We start from the raw sequence: 17,072 nt of genomic DNA on the forward strand, positions 1-17,072 counted from the left end.
AACCATTATCATTCCAGTCTATAATTTGCTATTACTGTGTTTTGGATTTGCAAACACATTTACATATGTATAAAAAAAGGAGGGGGGGAAACATGTATTTTGAGTAAAAACACATCCAAGTTATTAATAGAAAAGTAAACGATTTGAGATAACATCCAGGTAAGCTGCAATTTGTGTAAAATAGCAAAATATATTGTCATTGCCCAAATAATTTAGAATTGCTTGCATACATATTCGTCTGAAAAGTGTAAACACACAAATAGTTTCACACTGTGCGTTTGTACCCAAAGTAGCCTTTTCTGTTTGTGTGCATATATTTTTTCAAAGATATTTGTTTGCTGCAGTGAAAACTGCACAAATTGTCACCTTAAAAAATTTGTTTGTTATTGGTTATTAATACCCAACAGACTCGACCAAAAACTTTGAATAATAACATGCAAGTAAATATATATATATATATTCTCTGTCCTACATATTATACACTCTGTCCTACTTATGTGTATTCTACGTCCTACATATATATATACTGTCCTATCTATCTCTATATATATATATATATAAGGGGCGGTCGGGTAGCCTAGTGGTTAAAGCATTCGCTGATCACGCCGAAGACCCGGGTTCGATTCCCAACATGGGTACAATGTGTGAAGCCCATTTCTGGTGTCCCCCGCCATGATATTGCTGGAATATTGCTAAAAGCGGCGTAAAACCATACTCACTCACTCACTTACTGTCCATGTAAATATACACTCTGTCCTACCTATATATGTATTCTCTGTCCGACATATATGTGTCAGGGCAAAAGGGTTTGCAAAAAGGCTGAACAGTGACTTCCTACCGAGAAGTATCCTCTGTTGCCTGAAAGTATGATGTTTATTCCAGGCAGGGTTCCCAACGGGTGTCGTTGGTATTGTCCCCGGGTATGGACCTACAGCTGGTGCTGCCATCTCCGAGCATCCCGACATCAACAAAGTGGCCTTCACAGGCTCAACAGAGGTGAGTGCATGTGTACTGTAATACAGTCGGGGGACTAAATGGATGCTTTTGTTCTTTTGACAAAAGCTGGTTGTGTGTACAAATGTCATTTATTTATTTGTGGGGAGATGGGTTTGAGAGTTTTGTTCTTTTTTGGAAGATGACCCTGTTAATGTACATTAATTAATTTTCAGAAACCATCCCTGCATGTCACTCCCTAATTGAGTGTCATTTATTTTGTTGACCCTCTCTGTGTGTGAATGTTTTCATGACCCAGGGTGTAAATCATTATTATGACCTGCCCAAGGACACAAGACTGACAAAGGGGTTTGTTATGAAAATCAGTAATGGATGAAAGGAATAACATTAAATACATAAAGAAATGTCATCCACTGTAGTATGAGCAAAAGAATGAAGTTTTCCCTGTTTGTCTGCTGTTCAGATTGGCCAGGTTATCATGGCTGCCGCGGCCGGCACGAACCTCAAAAGGACAACCCTGGAGCTGGGGGGAAAGAGTCCCAATGTCATCTTCGCTGACTCAAACTGTGAGTATTTAAAATTACATCAATGAACTGTCTACCACTCATGAATAATAGCAATATCCCCATTAAGAGCTGTGTGGGAGTGAGTGTGATAGAAGTGGCAGTTCTGTCAACCATAGCATGAAGGGAGATAACTCTGACTGTAACACTTGAGCTTGATCCACATCTCTGTGCACAGTGGACTATACTTCAATACAGCTGTGATATTAGTGACTACACCATGAGACACCATTTAGTCACTCGAAACTTGGGCCTTGAATTAGCCCACTGGTCAAGGGGTTTACTCGTCACCGGGAACCCCCAGTTTGATTCCCCACATTAACTTGTTAGAATATTTCCAAAACAAAACTCCCTTGATTTACACCCTCCCTCTCTAATGGCATCCCTTGATTTACCCCCTCCCTCTCTGATGGCATCCCTTGATTTACCCCCTCCCTCTCTGATGGCATCCCTTGATTTACCCCTCCCTCTGTGATGACATCCCTTGATTTACCCCCTCGCTCTCTAATGGCATCCCTTGATTTACCCCTCCCTCTCTGATGGCATCCCTTGATTTACCCCCCTCCCTCTCTGATGTCATCCCTTGATTTACCCCCTCCCTCTCTGATGGCATCCCTTGATTTACACCCTCCCTCTCTGATGGCATCCCTTGATTAACCCCCTCCCTCTCTAATGGCATCCCTTGATTTACCCCTCCCTCTCTGATGGCATCCCTTGATTTACCCCCTCCCTCTCTGATGTCATCCCTTGATTTACCCCCTCCCTCTCTGATGGCATCCCTTGATTTACCTCTCCCTCTCTGATGGCATCCCTTGATTAACCTCTCCCTCTCTGATGTCATCCCTTGATTTACACCCTCCCTCTCTGATGTCATCCCTTGATTTACCCCTCCCTCTCTGACGTCATCCCTTGATTTACACCCTCCCTCTCTGATGGCATCCCTTGATTTACCTCTCCCTCTCTGATGGCATCCCTTGATTTACCCCCTCCCTCTCTGATGGCATCCCTTGATTTACACCCTCCCTCTCTGATGGCATCCCTTGATTTACCACTCCCTCTCTGATGGCATCCCTTGATCTACCTCTCCCTCTCTGATGTCATCCCTTGATTTACACCCTCCCTCTCTGATGGCATCCCTTGATTTACCACTCCCTCTCTGATGGCATCCCTTGATTTACCTCTCCCTCTCTGATGTCATCCCTTGATTTACACCCTCCCTCTCTGATGTCATCCCTTGATTTATCCCTCCCTCTCTGACGTCATCCCTTGATTTACACCCTCCCTCTCTGATGGCATCCCTTGATTTACCTCTCCCTCTCTGATGGCATCCCTTGATTTATCCCCTCCCTCTCTGATGGCATCCCTTGATTTACACCCTCCCTCTCTGATGTCATCCCTTGATATACCCCTCCCTCTCTGTTGTCATCCCTTGATTTACACCCTCCCTCTCTGATGGCATCCTCTTGATTCTTGATATATCTCCTCCCTCTCTGATGACAGCTCTTGATTTACCCCTCCCTCTCTAATGAGAGCTCTTGATTTACTCTCTCTATTTACCCCTCTCTCACTGACGGCACCTGATCTTGCAGTGGACAATGCCGTGGCCTGGGCGCATGAGGCTGTGATGACCAACATGGGGCAGTGCTGCATCGCGGGGTCCAGGACGTTTGTGCAGGAGGAGATCTATGATGAGTTTGTGAAGCGCAGTGTGGAGGCAGCAAAACAACGAAGTGTTGGTGACCCCTATGACCCAAACACCAAGAATGGCCCTCAGGTTGGACTGATTTGCATTGTACAAGACGCAGTAATACGGAGGTGGTCTGTGTTCAAAGTGTCGTCCCATTCAAAAACTAATGACCCACGAATAATTATGATAGGTACTCCAGGAGATACTTGTTTCCATGTGTGTATGTGTCTGATTCTGTGTTCAGAGTGATGTCGGTGATGTGTTCAGAGTGATGTAGATGATATGTTCCTAGTGATGTAGGTGATGTGTTCAGAGTGGTGTAGGTGATGTGTTCAGAGTGGTATAGGTGCTGTGATCAATGTGATGTAGGTGATGTGTTCAGAGTGGTGTAGGTGATGTGTCCAGAGTGGTGTAGGTGATGTGTTCAGAGTGGTGTAGGTGATGTGTTCAGAGTGGTGTAGGTGATGTGTTCAATGTGATGTAGGTGATGTGTTCAGAGTGGTGTAGGTGATGTGTTCAGAGTGGTGTAGGTGATGTGTTCAGAGTGGTGTAGGTGATGTGTTCAGAGTGGTGTAGGTGATGTGTTCAGAGTGGTGTAGGTGATGTGTTCAGAGTGGTGTAGGTGATGTGTTCAGAGTGGTGTAGGTGATGTGTTCAGAGTGGTGTAGGTGATGTGTTCAGAGTGATGTAGGTGCTGTGTTCAGAGTGATGTAGGTGATGTGTTCAATGTGATGTAGGTGCTGTGTTCAGAGTGATGTAGGTGCTGTGTTCAGAGTGATGTAGGTGATAGGTTCAGGGTGATGTAGGTGATAGGTTCAGGGTGATGTAGATGATGTGTTCAGAGTGATGTAGGTGATGTGTTCAGAGTGATGTAGATGCTGTGTTCAGAGTGATGTAGGTGATAGGTTCAGAGTGGTGTAGGTGATAGGTTCAGAGTGATGTAGATGATGTGTTCAGGGTGATGTAGGTTATGTGTTCAATGTGATGTAGGTGATGTGTTCAATGTGATGTAGGTGATAGGTTCAGGGTGATGTAGGTGATGTGTTCAGAGTGATGTAGATGATAGGTTCAGGGTGATGTAGGTTATGTGTTCAATGTGATGTAGGTGATGTGTTCAGAGTGATGTAGATGATAGGTTCAGGGTGATGTAGGTTATGTGTTCAATGTGATGTAGGTGATAGGTTCAGGGTGATGTAGGTGATGTGTTCAGAGTGATGTAGATGATAGGTTCAGGGTGATGTAGGTGATGTGTTCAGGGTGATGTAGGTGATGTGTTCAGAGTGGTGTAGGTGATGTGTTCAGAGTGATGTAGGTGATGTGTTCAATGTGATGTAGGTGATGTGTTCGGAGTGATGTAGGTGCTGTGTTCAGAGTGGTGTAGGTGATGTGTTCAGAGTGATGTAGGTGATGTGTTCAATGTGATGTAGGTGATAGGTTCAGGGTGATGTAGGTTATGTGTTCAATGTGATGTAGGTGATGTGTTCAGAGTGGTATAGGTGCTGTGTTCAGAGTGATGTAGGTGATGTGTTCAGAGTGATGTAGGTGATGTGTTCAGAGTGGTGTAGGTGATGTGTTCAGAGTGATGTAGGTGATGTGTTCAGAGTGGTGTAGGTGATGTGTTCAGAGTGGTGTAGGTGATGTGTTCAGAGTGGTGTAGGTGATGTGTTCAGAGTGGTGTAGGTGATGTGTTCAGAGTGATGTAGGTGCTGTGTTCAGAGTGATGTAGGTGATGTGTTCAATGTGATGTAGGTGATAGGTTCAGGGTGATGTAGGTTATGTGTTCCTAGTGATGTAGGTGATGTGTTCAGGGTGATGTAGGTGATAGGTTCAGAGTGATGTAGGTTATGTGTTCAATGTGATGTAGGTGATGTGTTCAGAGTGGTGTAGGTGATGTGTTCAGAGTGATGTAGGTGATGTGTTCAATGTGATGTAGGTGATAGGTTCAGAGTGGTGTAGGTGATGTGTTCAGAGTGATGTAGATGATGTGTTCAATGTGATGTAGGTGATAGGTTCAGGGTGATGTAGGTTATGTGTTCAATGTGATGTAGGTGATGTGTTCAGAGTGGTATAGGTGCTGTGTTCAGAGTGATGTAGGTTATGTGTTCAGAGTGGTATAGGTGCTGTGTTCAGAGTGATGTAGGTTATGTGTTCAGAGTGGTGTAGGTGATAGGTTCAGAGTGATGTAGGTGATGTGTTCAGAGTGGTGTAGGTGATGTGTTCAGAGTGATGTAGGTGATGTGTTCAGAGTGGTGTAGGTGATGTGTTCAGAGTGATGTAGGTGATGTGTTCAGAGTGATGTAGGTGATAGGTTCAGGGTGATGTAGGTGATGTGTTCAATGTGATGTAGGTGATGTGTTCAATGTGATGTAGGTGATAGGTTCAGGGTGATGTAGGTTATGTGTTCAATGTGATGTAGGTGATGTGTTCAATGTGATGTAGGTGATAGGTTCAGGGTGATGTAGGTTATGTGTTCAGAGTGATGTAGGTGATGTGTTCAATGTGATGTAGGTGATAGGTTCAGGGTGATGTAGGTTATGTGTTCAATGTGATGTAGGTGATGTGTTCAGAGTGGTATAGGTGCTGTGTTCAGAGTGATGTAGGTTATGTGTTCAGAGTGGTATAGGTGCTGTGTTCAGAGTGATGTAGGTTATGTGTTCAGAGTGGTGTAGGTGATAGGTTCAGAGTGATGTAGGTGATGTGTTCAGAGTGGTGTAGGTGATGTGTTCAGAGTGATGTAGGTGATGTGTTCAGAGTGGTGTAGGTGATGTGTTCAGAGTGATGTAGGTGATGTGTTCAGAGTGATGTAGGTGATGTGTTCAGAGTGATGTAGGTTATGTGTTCAATGTGATGTAGGTGCTGTGTTCAGAGTGGTATAGGTGCTGTGATCAATGTGATGTAGGTGCTGTGTTCAATGTGATGTAGGTGCTGTGTTCAGAGTGATGTAGGTGATGTGTTCAGAGTGATGTAGGTGCTGTGTTCAATGTGATGTAGGTGCTGTGTTCAATGTGATGTAGGTGATGTGTTCAGAGTGATGTAGGTGCTGTGTTCAGAGTGATGTAGGTGCTGTGTTCAATGTGATGTAGGTGCTGTGTTCAGAGTGATGTAGGTGATGTGTTCAGAGTGATGTAGGTGATGTGTTCAGAGTGATGTAGGTTATGTGTTCAATGTGATGTAGGTGCTGTGTTCAGAGTGGTATAGGTGCTGTGATCAATGTGATGTAGGTGCTGTGTTCAATGTGATGTAGGTGCTGTGTTCAGAGTGATGTAGGTGCTGTGTTCAGAGTGATGTAGGTGATGTGTTCAGAGTGATGTAGGTGATGTGTTCAGGGTGATGTAGGTGATGTGTTCAGAGTGGTGTAGGTGATGTGTTCAGAGTGGTATAGGTGCTGTGATCAATGTGATGTAGGTGCTGTGTTCAATGTGATGTAGGTGCTGTGTTCAGAGTGATGTAGGTGCTGTGTTCAGAGTGATGTAGGTGATGTGTTCAGAGTGATGTAGGTGATGTGTTCAGAGTGATGTAGGTGATGTGTTCAGAGTGATGTAGGTGATGTGTTCAGGGTGATGTAGGTTATGTGTTCAGAGTGATGTAGGTGATGTGTTCAGAGTGATGTAGGTGATGTGTTCAGAGTGATGTAGGTGCTGTGTTCAGGGTGATGTAGGTGATGTGTTCAATGTGATGTTGGTGATGTGTTCAGATTGATGGTGACCAGCTGACGAAAATCCTGGAGCTGATCAAGAGCGGGAAGGACGAGGGAGCTACGTGTGAGATTGGCGGGACCAGGCATGGAGAGAAGGGGTTCTTCATCGAGCCCACGGTCTTCTCCAATGTCACAGACAGCATGAGGATAGCCAGGGAAGAGGTCAGTCAGACAAAACGTGCATGCGTGCGTGCGTGCGTGCGTGCGAATCTCTGTCCACCTGTTGTGGAACTCAGATGACATTAACGTTATCTAACTTGCATCAGCTTGACACAATATCAGCTCCATGACAACAAAAGTACTTGGCCACATTCTGTCGCCATCCTCATGGACACCACGACTTTCACCGTCAACATAAGTAGTATGAGGAGTTTGTTTTGCAATTGACTTTGAAAAGCAAACATTTTTTATGCATGTCCTTAAGGCCTTAAAGTCTTTATGCTTTGACATAACCTTCTTTTATTTATAAATGATTTGCAGATATTTGGACCTGTTCAGCAAATAATCAAGTTCAAGACCTTGGATGAGGTGCTGGAGCGAGCCAATAACACGGCATATGGTCTGGGAGCAGCCATTTTCACCAATGACATAAACAAGGCATTGGCCTTCGCCGGTGGAATCAAGGCTGGAACAGTGTGGTGAGTTGGCCCCATCGTCTCCCAGCAATATTAATGCATTGTTTAACATGATTACCAGAAACATTGAATACAGTAAGTATCTACACGTGATGTGATTTCGTTGGTGAATAGTGTTTCTACACGATAAGCTGATTTTGTTGGTGAATAGAGTTTCTACACGATAAGCTGATTTTGTTGGTGAATAGAGTTTCTACACGATAGGGTGATTTTGTTGGTGAATAGAGTTTCTACACGATAAGCTGATTTTGTTGGTGAATAGAGTTTCTACACGATAGGGTGATTTTGTTGGTGAATAGAGTTTCTACACGATAAGCTGATTTTGTTGGTGAATAGAATTTCTACACGATAGGCTGATTTTGTTGGTGAATAGAGTTTCTACACGATTCGGTGATTTCGTAGGTGAATAGAGTTTGTACTCAGTGCATAACAACTGACTGAAAATTGGTTGGTACACTTGGAACAGGATGATTGTAGTATTCCAACATCAATTTGTATTATACTCAAATCTGATTGGTCAATCAGAGGTTTCAAATCACAATAATCACCTGTGACTGACACAGCTAATTTGAAAGCCGCGTCATTGCGGATGCGGACATATATAGAAAAATACATTTTCTCAGCCATTGTCAGAAGGCAATATTGCAGAAGGTACAATATTCCCAAGTGTGTGTGGTAAAACATTTTGCAATGACACAATAGAAACCGAGAGTGTGTTTGGTGCTTTACTGTATCCGACCATGACGTCATATCTTCTATGTAATAATTGTGACATGCAGTGTACCATTAAGTCCTGTAAGGCTTGCTTATTAACTCAACGGTCCTGGGCTTGTGTTTTCCATCACGACTTTTCTCTTTCTTCTCTTCCGAAATGGCTTGTTGGATTCAGCTGAAACTTTGTGTGGATGTTTGTTACTTTAAAGGGGTTCAAGTATTTTCAAGGCATCAAAATTGGAATTACAAGGTAGCCATCTTTGATTTGTTAATCTTATAATAAGATAAGTTCATCTTCTGTATAGCTTAAGGGGCCTGAGGCCTGCAACTTGGTGGTGAGATGGTCAAGGCGTCTTGACTGCAATTCAAGTATGCTTGCCAGCAGCCATATTGTAAATGAAAAGAACTGCTGGACCAGTAGAGCTGAAAGTTCCCACCAATGGGAATATTTGGTGCTAAATGCAGTTTTATTTTACATGGCATCAGCATGCACCGGGTAATACCCATCTCAGTGATATAGTTGTGGGGCTCTACACGTAAGTTCTGTTTTTTGTAAAATTGTAAATCTTGAAGTCAATTTGACCTATAAGTTTTGACCATACTGAAAATTGAAACTTCTTGTGGACATTTTCCCAATCTGGATACATTATAGGGCTGTTACGATTCACTCGCGTTTTCGGTGAATTGAACCGTATCCATTCATGATCGAATTTGTTATTTGTGGCCTCTAGAATTGAATATTTATGTGCATTTACATACCCTGTACCTAAAAATATCCATAAGAACATTTTATATACATAGATGTCTTCAAAAGACAACACTCTAAAACAATATTTATTGTGACAGTATTTTGGTCACTGGTCATTGTCGCATTTGAGCAGATTCTAGTACCTAGATTAGTGCAGTATATAGAATGTATAATATTTTAATAATTAACAAGGGGGCACTGGTGGCCCAGTCGTCTAAGGCGCCGCAATTCGCTGTGCAGAGTTGCGTCCCTTGGGCACGCCAGAAACCTATGGTTGTGGGTTCGAATCCCGGTTCACCCCAATTATGTTTCTAGGTTTGTCAGCACCATACCCGTGCGCGTGGGTTTCACCTAAGTGGTAAACGTCTGAGACCTGCATCACTTCGGGCTTTCCTCCCACATTAAGCTGACACGCCGTGATATAACTGGAATACTGTTAAAAGCGGCGTTAAACCCAACTCACTCACTCACTAATAATTAACAAAACATGTCAAATAATTTATGTTGTTATTGTTCCACTGAATAGAACAAATAATACGTCAACTGTTGACTTGTTAATATTTTCGTGAATTAATATTCGTACCCTATATTCGCCTCAGTGTATTCATTGCACCCCGAATACATTAGGAACATAAGCATCGATGAATGAAATAAGGAATTACTGGATTGTCTCCCCTTTGCAGGGTCAACTGCTACCTAGCTGTCAATGCTCAAGCCCCATTTGGTGGATTCAAGATGTCCGGCCTTGGGCGAGAGATGTGAGTATTGCTTTTATTCCTTGTCGGACTTTGGCTATATATGTTTTATTGGTCAGTGTCTCCGTGTCCATTAGTTAGGCACAATTCATTTCCTTGCACTTTGTAAACTTATTTACCCATGAGGACACCAGCATTTAAAGGGTTGAAATAGATTTCCAGTGGGTCTGTCGTGGCCACGATTTTGTGTGGAGAGTTTCATCTCCAAACTACTGACAAGATCCTGATTGTACTTAACAATTGTCAGGTGAGCTACAGGGCCTTATAGCTCTACCTTTGAATAATGTGTATTTGTATTCATCTTTTTTATTTCAGGGGTGAATATGGCCTTCAACAGTACATTGAAGTGAAAAATGTGAGTAGTCTTTTAACAGTGAGGGTATTTCTGCATCCTTCATGGAAAATCCACAATGCTTAGATGGTTACAGATACAGTACAGCACCTTGTTGGGTACAACCTTTGTCATGGACTATTGTACTGTGTGGTTAAAGCGCTCGCTCGTCATGACGAAGACCTGGTTTCAATTCCATACATGGGTACAATGTGTTGAGCCCATTTCTGGTGTCCCCTGCTGTGATATTGCTGGAATATTGCTAAAAGCGGCATAATACCACACTCACTCACTCACCCTATGGGGGCAGTGAGGAAGGTTTCTGGCGTTCGTTTGTCATGTAGGAGTCTGGGTTCCACTTTCCACATGGGTATGATGTATGAAGCCCATTCTCGTGTTCCTGTCGTAGAGTGGCAGGAATATTGCTGAAATCATCCTTGATTAGCAAGTGTATGATATATACATGTGCATTCTAAATTGTACTGAGCATTATTCCCTGTACAAGCTGCTGATGTGCATGGGTTGTTGTTCAACAGGTGGTCATCAAAGTCCCCCAGAAGAACTCCTAGGATGCTGATGCTGATGCTGTAAAAGATTATTGCCTTTTAAAGAACTAATGATGATCAGAAACCAGCTTCCTATTGATGACCAATCAGCTGATACCAAATTTGTGTTAAAGGACAGGACAATATCCCTTGCCATATTGCCTGGCACATACAGGTTACACCGACCGATGACAGGACATACCAGCAATATGTGACAACTGATGTTACTGTATCCAGATCAGGATGTCAGCTGTGGAACTAATAACATCTCATTAAAGTTGCACAACCAATTATTGAACCTGGTTAATCTATCTACTTCCCCAATTTACGTGGAATTAAACATACTAATTACTTGTGTCTAGTCAGCCGTGGACGAGCCTGGTAACATCCTGCACAGCTGCTTCGCCATGGTTATTGCTTGTTCATGTGTCTTGTGATTCATTAAATATACTCACCAACAAAAGATACGCAAATACCATACATTTTGGTGAATATAGGAATATTACTCATATTCAAAAGATATTATGTTGGTTCAATGCACAAACGAACATACTGGTATGTTGTCTGAACTGACGCTCATGAACGCATCACATGTGATGTCATAGTTTAATGCACTTTTCTCTTGTGCAGAATTAGCGTGTAAAGTTTGGAAATCACATGCAGCATATCGTGATAAGAATAAAGACAATGTGGTAACACTTGACCGATTGTTAGTTTTGTCATTAAGTGGTACACACTGTATACACGTCTTCTTAACGTACAAACGTCTCTATGTGTATCTATAATTTGCGTTTCTTTTGGAGGTGAGTATATGTTACTGGTACGACACCTGCATGTTCTAAGTCAGGTATTGTATTTCCTCCAGTTACGACTGACCAATGGCAGTGATTGTTGTATTCAATGTGATTCCAAGCCAGTTTTAGTGCTGAAAATATGGTGCTGTGATCTACTTAGGAAATTTTACTTAATATTTTAATTACAGACAATCATTGTCCTAATGGTGCATATTTGTATAAATGATCAACAAAGCAATCCAATGATGTTCAGTATTGTTATTGCTCAGGTTATTGTGTGTCATATTGTTTTTAATGCCAATTCAATCAACATTTGATCAAGTATTTAGACTTGAGTTTGCAAACAGTTTGTTAGGATTGTTGAAAAGTTAATGATATGTTTTGTTTGAGATTCCGAACACTTCTCAGCATGAGCTTCTGTTAGTGTTTGGAACAAGAGTAGCTGTTGAAGTACTGGATGCTCACGAAAACTAAAAAGTAGAGGCAGTAAGCCGTTTTACATTCTTTAGTTCACATATACTGGTGATTTTGTCATGGGCCATTATAAGGCATTATTTATTCAGTGTTGTGCTGTGTGAGATGAGGGGAGTGGACAACAACAGTATTATAGGCAAGTGTGACTACTTGGTCTGATAGTTTCTGCCTGTCTTTAGTTTGAATACCGCCATGGTTAGTAAAGCATCTGCTTTTTTTATTGAAACAAGATTTTGCTATTATTTGATCAGGTGGTGATTTGCCCAAAGATCTTTTCTTCTTTTGTTATTTTTTTTTATTTATTTTTGAAAGTAATAAATCAGTCTGCTTTGAGTGAGTGTTATTATTATGTTACCTGGTGTATTGGTTGCCCTACTTTAACACAAGCCTGACCAGGTGTATTGGTTGTCCTACTTTAACACAAGCCTGACCAGGTGTATTGGCTGCCCTACTTTAACACAAGCCTGACCAGGTGTATTGGTTGCCCTACTTTAACACAAGCCTGACCAGGTGTATTGGTTGCCCTACTTTAACACAAGCCTGACCAGGTGTATTGGTTGCCCTACTTTAACACAAGCCTGACCAGGTGTATTGGTTTCCCTACTTTAACACAAGCCTGACCAGGTGTATTGGTTTCCCTACTTTAACACAAGCCTGACCAGGTGTATTGATTGCCCTACTTAGAGACATGTCTGACCAGGTATATTGGTTGCCCTACTATACCACAAGCATGACCAGGTGTATTGGTTGCCCTACTCTAACACAAGCCTGACAAGGTGTATTGGTTGTCCTACTTTAATTTAAGCCTGACCAGGTGTATTGGTTGTCCTACTTTAATTTAAGCCTGACCAGGTGTATTGGTTGCCCTACTTTAACACATGTCTGACCAGGTGTATTGATTGCCCTACTTAGAGACATGTGTGACCAGGTATATTGGTTGCCCTACTTTAACACAAGCCTGACCAGGTGTATTGGTTGCCCTACTCTAACACAAGCCTGACCAGGTGTATTGGTTGCCCTTCTTTAATTTAAGCCTGACCAGGTGTATTGGTTGACCTACTTTAACACAAGCCAGACAAGGTGTATTGGTTGTCCTACTTTAACACAAGCCTGACAAGATGTATTGGTTGCTCTACTTTAACACAAGCCTGACAAGATGTATTGGTTGTCCTACTATAACACAAGCCTGACCAGGTGTATTGGTTGCTCTACTTTAACACAAGCCTGACAAGATGTATTGGTTTCCCTACTTTAACACAAGCCAGACAAGGTGTATTGGTTGTCCTACTTTAACACAAGACTGACCAGGTGTATTGGTTGCCCTACTTAGAGACATGTCTGACCAGGTATATTGGTTGTCCTACTTTAACACAAGCCTGACCAGGTGTATTGGTTGCTCTACTTTAACACAAGCCTGACCAGGTGTATTGGTTGCCCTACTATAACACAAGCCTGACCAGGTGTATTGGTTGCCCTACTATAACACAAGCCTGACAAGGTGTATTGGTTGACCTGCTTTAATTTAAGCCTGACCAGGTGTATTGGTTGCCCTACTTTAACACATGTCTGACCAGGTGTATTGATTGCCCTACTTTAAGACATGTCTGACCAGGTGTATTGGTTGCCCTACTTTAACACAAGCCTGACCAGGTGTATTAGTTGCCCTACTTTAACACAAGCCTGACCAGGTGTATTGGTTGCTCTACTTTAACACAAGTCTGACCAGGTGTATTGGTTGCCCTACTTTAACTCAAGCCTGACCAGGTGTATTGGTTGCCCTACTTAAACACAAGCCTGACCAGGTGTATTGGTTGTCCTACTTTAATTTAAGCCTGACCAGGTGTATTGGTTGCCCTACTTTAACACATGTCTGACCAGTTGTATTGGTTGCCCTACTTAGAGACATGTCTGACCAGGTGTATTGGTTGCCCTGCTTTAACACATGTCTGACTAGGTATATTGGTTGCCCTACTTTAACACAAGCCTGACCAGGTGTATTGGTTGCCCTACTATAACACAAGCCTGACCAGGTGTATTGGTTGCCCTAATTTAACACAAGCATGACCAGGTGTATTGGTTGCCCTACTTTAACACAAGCCTGACCAGGTGTATTGATTGCCCTACTTTAAGACATGCCTGACCAGGTATATTGGTTGCCCTACTTTAACACAAGCCTGACCATGTGTATTGGTTGCCCTACTTTAACACAAGCCTGACCATGTGTATTGGTTGCCCTACTTTAACACAAGCCTGACCAGGTGTATTGGTTGTCCTACTTAACACAAGCCTGACAAGGTGTATTGGTTGCCCTACTTTAACACAAGCCTGACAAGGTGTATTGGTTGCCCTACTTTAACACAAGCCTGACAAGGTGTATTGGTTGACCTACTTTAACACAAGCCTGACCAGGTGTATTGGTTGTCCTACTTTAACACAAGCCTGACCAGGTGTATTGGTTGCCCTACTTTAACACAAGCCTGACCAGGTGTATTGGTTGCCCTATTTTAACACAAGCCTGACAAGGTGTATTGGTTGCCCTACTTTATCAGAGACCAGACAAGTGTGCCCTTGTACAAAACAACCTTAGCGTTGGGCCTGTCGTAATTCTATGTTAAGGTATAGGAGTTGCATCACCTTGGCGCTAAGATCGCTTTGTACAAGGGCACCCAGGTGTATAGATTGCTCAACTGTGTTCCAACTCCACCATTGGTAGTGAGTGTGGGTGTATCCGTTGTTGTGTTTGGGTCTGCCTGTTCTTTTCACAGTCGCCCGGATTATGTTTCTAGGTTTGTCAGCGCCATAAACTGCTCGTGGGTTTCACCGAAGTGGTGAACGTCTGAGACCTGCCATCTTTCCGAGGCAAGGGAGTTAACTAACTTTAAAAGTCCAGTTTATAGTCAGTTAACTCACTTGCCTCGGGAAGATGGAGACCTGCATCACTTCGGGCTTTCCTCCCACATTAAGCTGGCACGCCGTGATATAACTGGAATAACGTTAAAAGTGGCTTTAAACACAACTCGCTCACTCCTTTCAGAGTTGTTGTTTCATGATGTAAACCCCGAGCATATCCTGGACAAATTGTATTTCAGTTATCCCTAAAGCAATACCAAGGAAATAATTGCCATGAGTACCAGCATATAAAACACGTTAAAGGTAGGAAATGCATGACTGCTATGAAAACAGTCGTTACTTGAGGTCGCTGAAACTATTCACAAATACCAGCTGCTAAATTGTTCACTTCACACATAACGGACACGAATAATGCTGTGTTAACATGAGTGCGATAGCCACCTATATGCACAAAGAAGGGAATAACTGTAACGGAAGCAACAGTTAGTAACAATTAGAACAAAGATAGCTCAATTTCAAAACATCTTCAATCAACTACTGCGTTCAGGCGTGAAATCACTCCCGTATCAATGTGATGGTGATTGAGCAGAACACGCTCGTTTAAATACACGATTAGTTTCATTGATAGGGGTGACACACCGTGCAGACTTCATGAACATATTTACCATGGTGATTCTGGGTAAGAATAGAGGTCCCCAGCTACCTATGCTGGTCGTAAAAGACGACTAAATGGATCAGAGGATCAGGCTTGGTGACTTGGTTAGTAATGTGCCATCGTACTCCAGGTGCGTCGATCACTGGATTGTCTGGTCCAGACTCGATTTGCAGGCCGCCGCCATACAGCTGGAATATTGCTGTGTGCGGCCGGTGTCACGAAATATATTCGCCCCCAGAATAAAGTCTCCCCCCGGCGAATTTATACCGGTACAGTTCCGCCCCTCTCGAAATAAACTCTCCCCCACCCTACGAAATAAAATCTCCCCCCAGAATATTTCCGCCCCCGGTCGTTTTATAAATACTTGCCATGCAGTTCAATAGTTGATGTTATTTTGGGTTAGGTAATGTTGTAATCTATTTTTAGCCATTGATTCCATTACTTTGCATAAGTTTGAAGTTGAGATATTGGTCGATATGAGTTAGCTTGATTAGCTGGTTTATTAGGTTTAGTGATTGGTATGACTAGGGCCTGTTTCCAGGGAGTAGGATATAGTTTTAGGTGTTTTTTTTTTAATTATTTGTTAAGAAGTTAGGTCTTATCCTGGGGCTGTGCCCTTTTTCCTGTTTTGGATTACGTAGAGGAGCTCCTCCATTTTGTAGGGTTGGTTTATTTCTAGATTGTTAGCCTGCTTTTGTTAGGTCGTTGGAGCTTTTAAGTATTTGGTTTATTAATTTAGGTCGTTTTTTGGTATTTTTGTTTTGGAGGGCTTTGTAGCCCACTAAGCGAGTCAGTGAGAATTAGGATTTTTTTGTTGTTTTTTGATTGTTGGTTATGCAGGGCTGAGGCCATGCCCATTAGTTCGGCCGTGAATATAGATTGGTTGTTAGGGAGTCGGTAAGATTGTGTGGATAGCACACGGTCAACTTACTTACTTACTTACTTACTTTGGAGATTTAACGTGCGCTTTCCGACTGATGCGTATTTCGCACACGGGCCCGGACAGGCCATTTAATGTGTTTCCGAAAGGGGCGAAAGTGGTGTGTGCAACCCAAGAGGGGGCTTTAGGGGTTGCTTATATAGAATTTGGGAATTTTGAGATTTGGAATAGATGCCGATGGGGTAGGGGAGGAGAACTAAGGGAGCTGGGTATGGTGGATGTTTGTGTGTTTATGTAATTTTGATTTGGTGGATTATAGTGTTTTTAGATGCGTTTTATTAGTTCCGTTTTGATTAAGAATACGCCTAAGGCCTTGAAGTTTTCTAGTTTATTTTGTGGGTTTAGTATTGCTTCTAGAGTGAGAGCCTTGTTTAGATTGAGGGTGGTTTGTAATGCGGTTCGATGTGTTAGGTAGTGTGTGCAGTAGATGAGTGCGTGTTCTGGGGTTTCTAGTTGTTTGCAGTGTGGGCAGTTACCTGTAGTATTTTTTTTATATTTTTTTTAGGTGGTTATTTAGGTTGGTGTGTCCTGTTTGGAGTTTAGTGATTACTCTGTCGATTTCTTTTGATGGATGGTGAATTTTTGGTTTGGTTAGTGGTTTGCTGAGTACTTTTTTGATTTGGCTATTTGAGTTTAGATGTAGGTTATGCCATTTTTTGGTGATTTTTTGCTTGTTTACACTTTTAATTTCTGATTTTGAGATGGGTAGGTTTAAGCTTCTTTCTGGGAT

At 42.5% G+C, this 17,072-nt stretch overlaps 1 protein-coding gene across 1 annotated transcript in view; it reads left to right on the forward strand.

Annotated features, from left to right (window-relative positions):
- The window catches only part of LOC124147016 (retinal dehydrogenase 2-like), a 31,107-nt gene extending 18,879 nt beyond the window's left edge, over window positions 1-12,228 (forward strand). The window contains exons 7-14 of the mRNA XM_046517612.2: window positions 883-996; window positions 1,418-1,520; window positions 3,107-3,291; window positions 6,899-7,063; window positions 7,382-7,539; window positions 9,682-9,756; window positions 10,069-10,108; window positions 10,621-12,228. Of these exons, the coding sequence (XP_046373568.1) occupies window positions 883-996; window positions 1,418-1,520; window positions 3,107-3,291; window positions 6,899-7,063; window positions 7,382-7,539; window positions 9,682-9,756; window positions 10,069-10,108; window positions 10,621-10,653 (873 nt within the window). The 3' untranslated portion in view covers window positions 10,654-12,228. The remainder of the gene's footprint in view (window positions 1-882; window positions 997-1,417; window positions 1,521-3,106; window positions 3,292-6,898; window positions 7,064-7,381; window positions 7,540-9,681; window positions 9,757-10,068; window positions 10,109-10,620) is intronic.
- The last annotated feature ends 4,844 nt before the right edge of the window (window positions 12,229-17,072 follow it).

The sequence above is a fragment of the Haliotis rufescens genome, unplaced genomic scaffold (assembly GCF_023055435.1).
Source record: "Haliotis rufescens isolate VD_foot unplaced genomic scaffold, xgHalRufe1.0.p SCAF_1, whole genome shotgun sequence".
Taxonomy (NCBI): domain Eukaryota; kingdom Metazoa; phylum Mollusca; class Gastropoda; order Lepetellida; family Haliotidae; genus Haliotis; species Haliotis rufescens.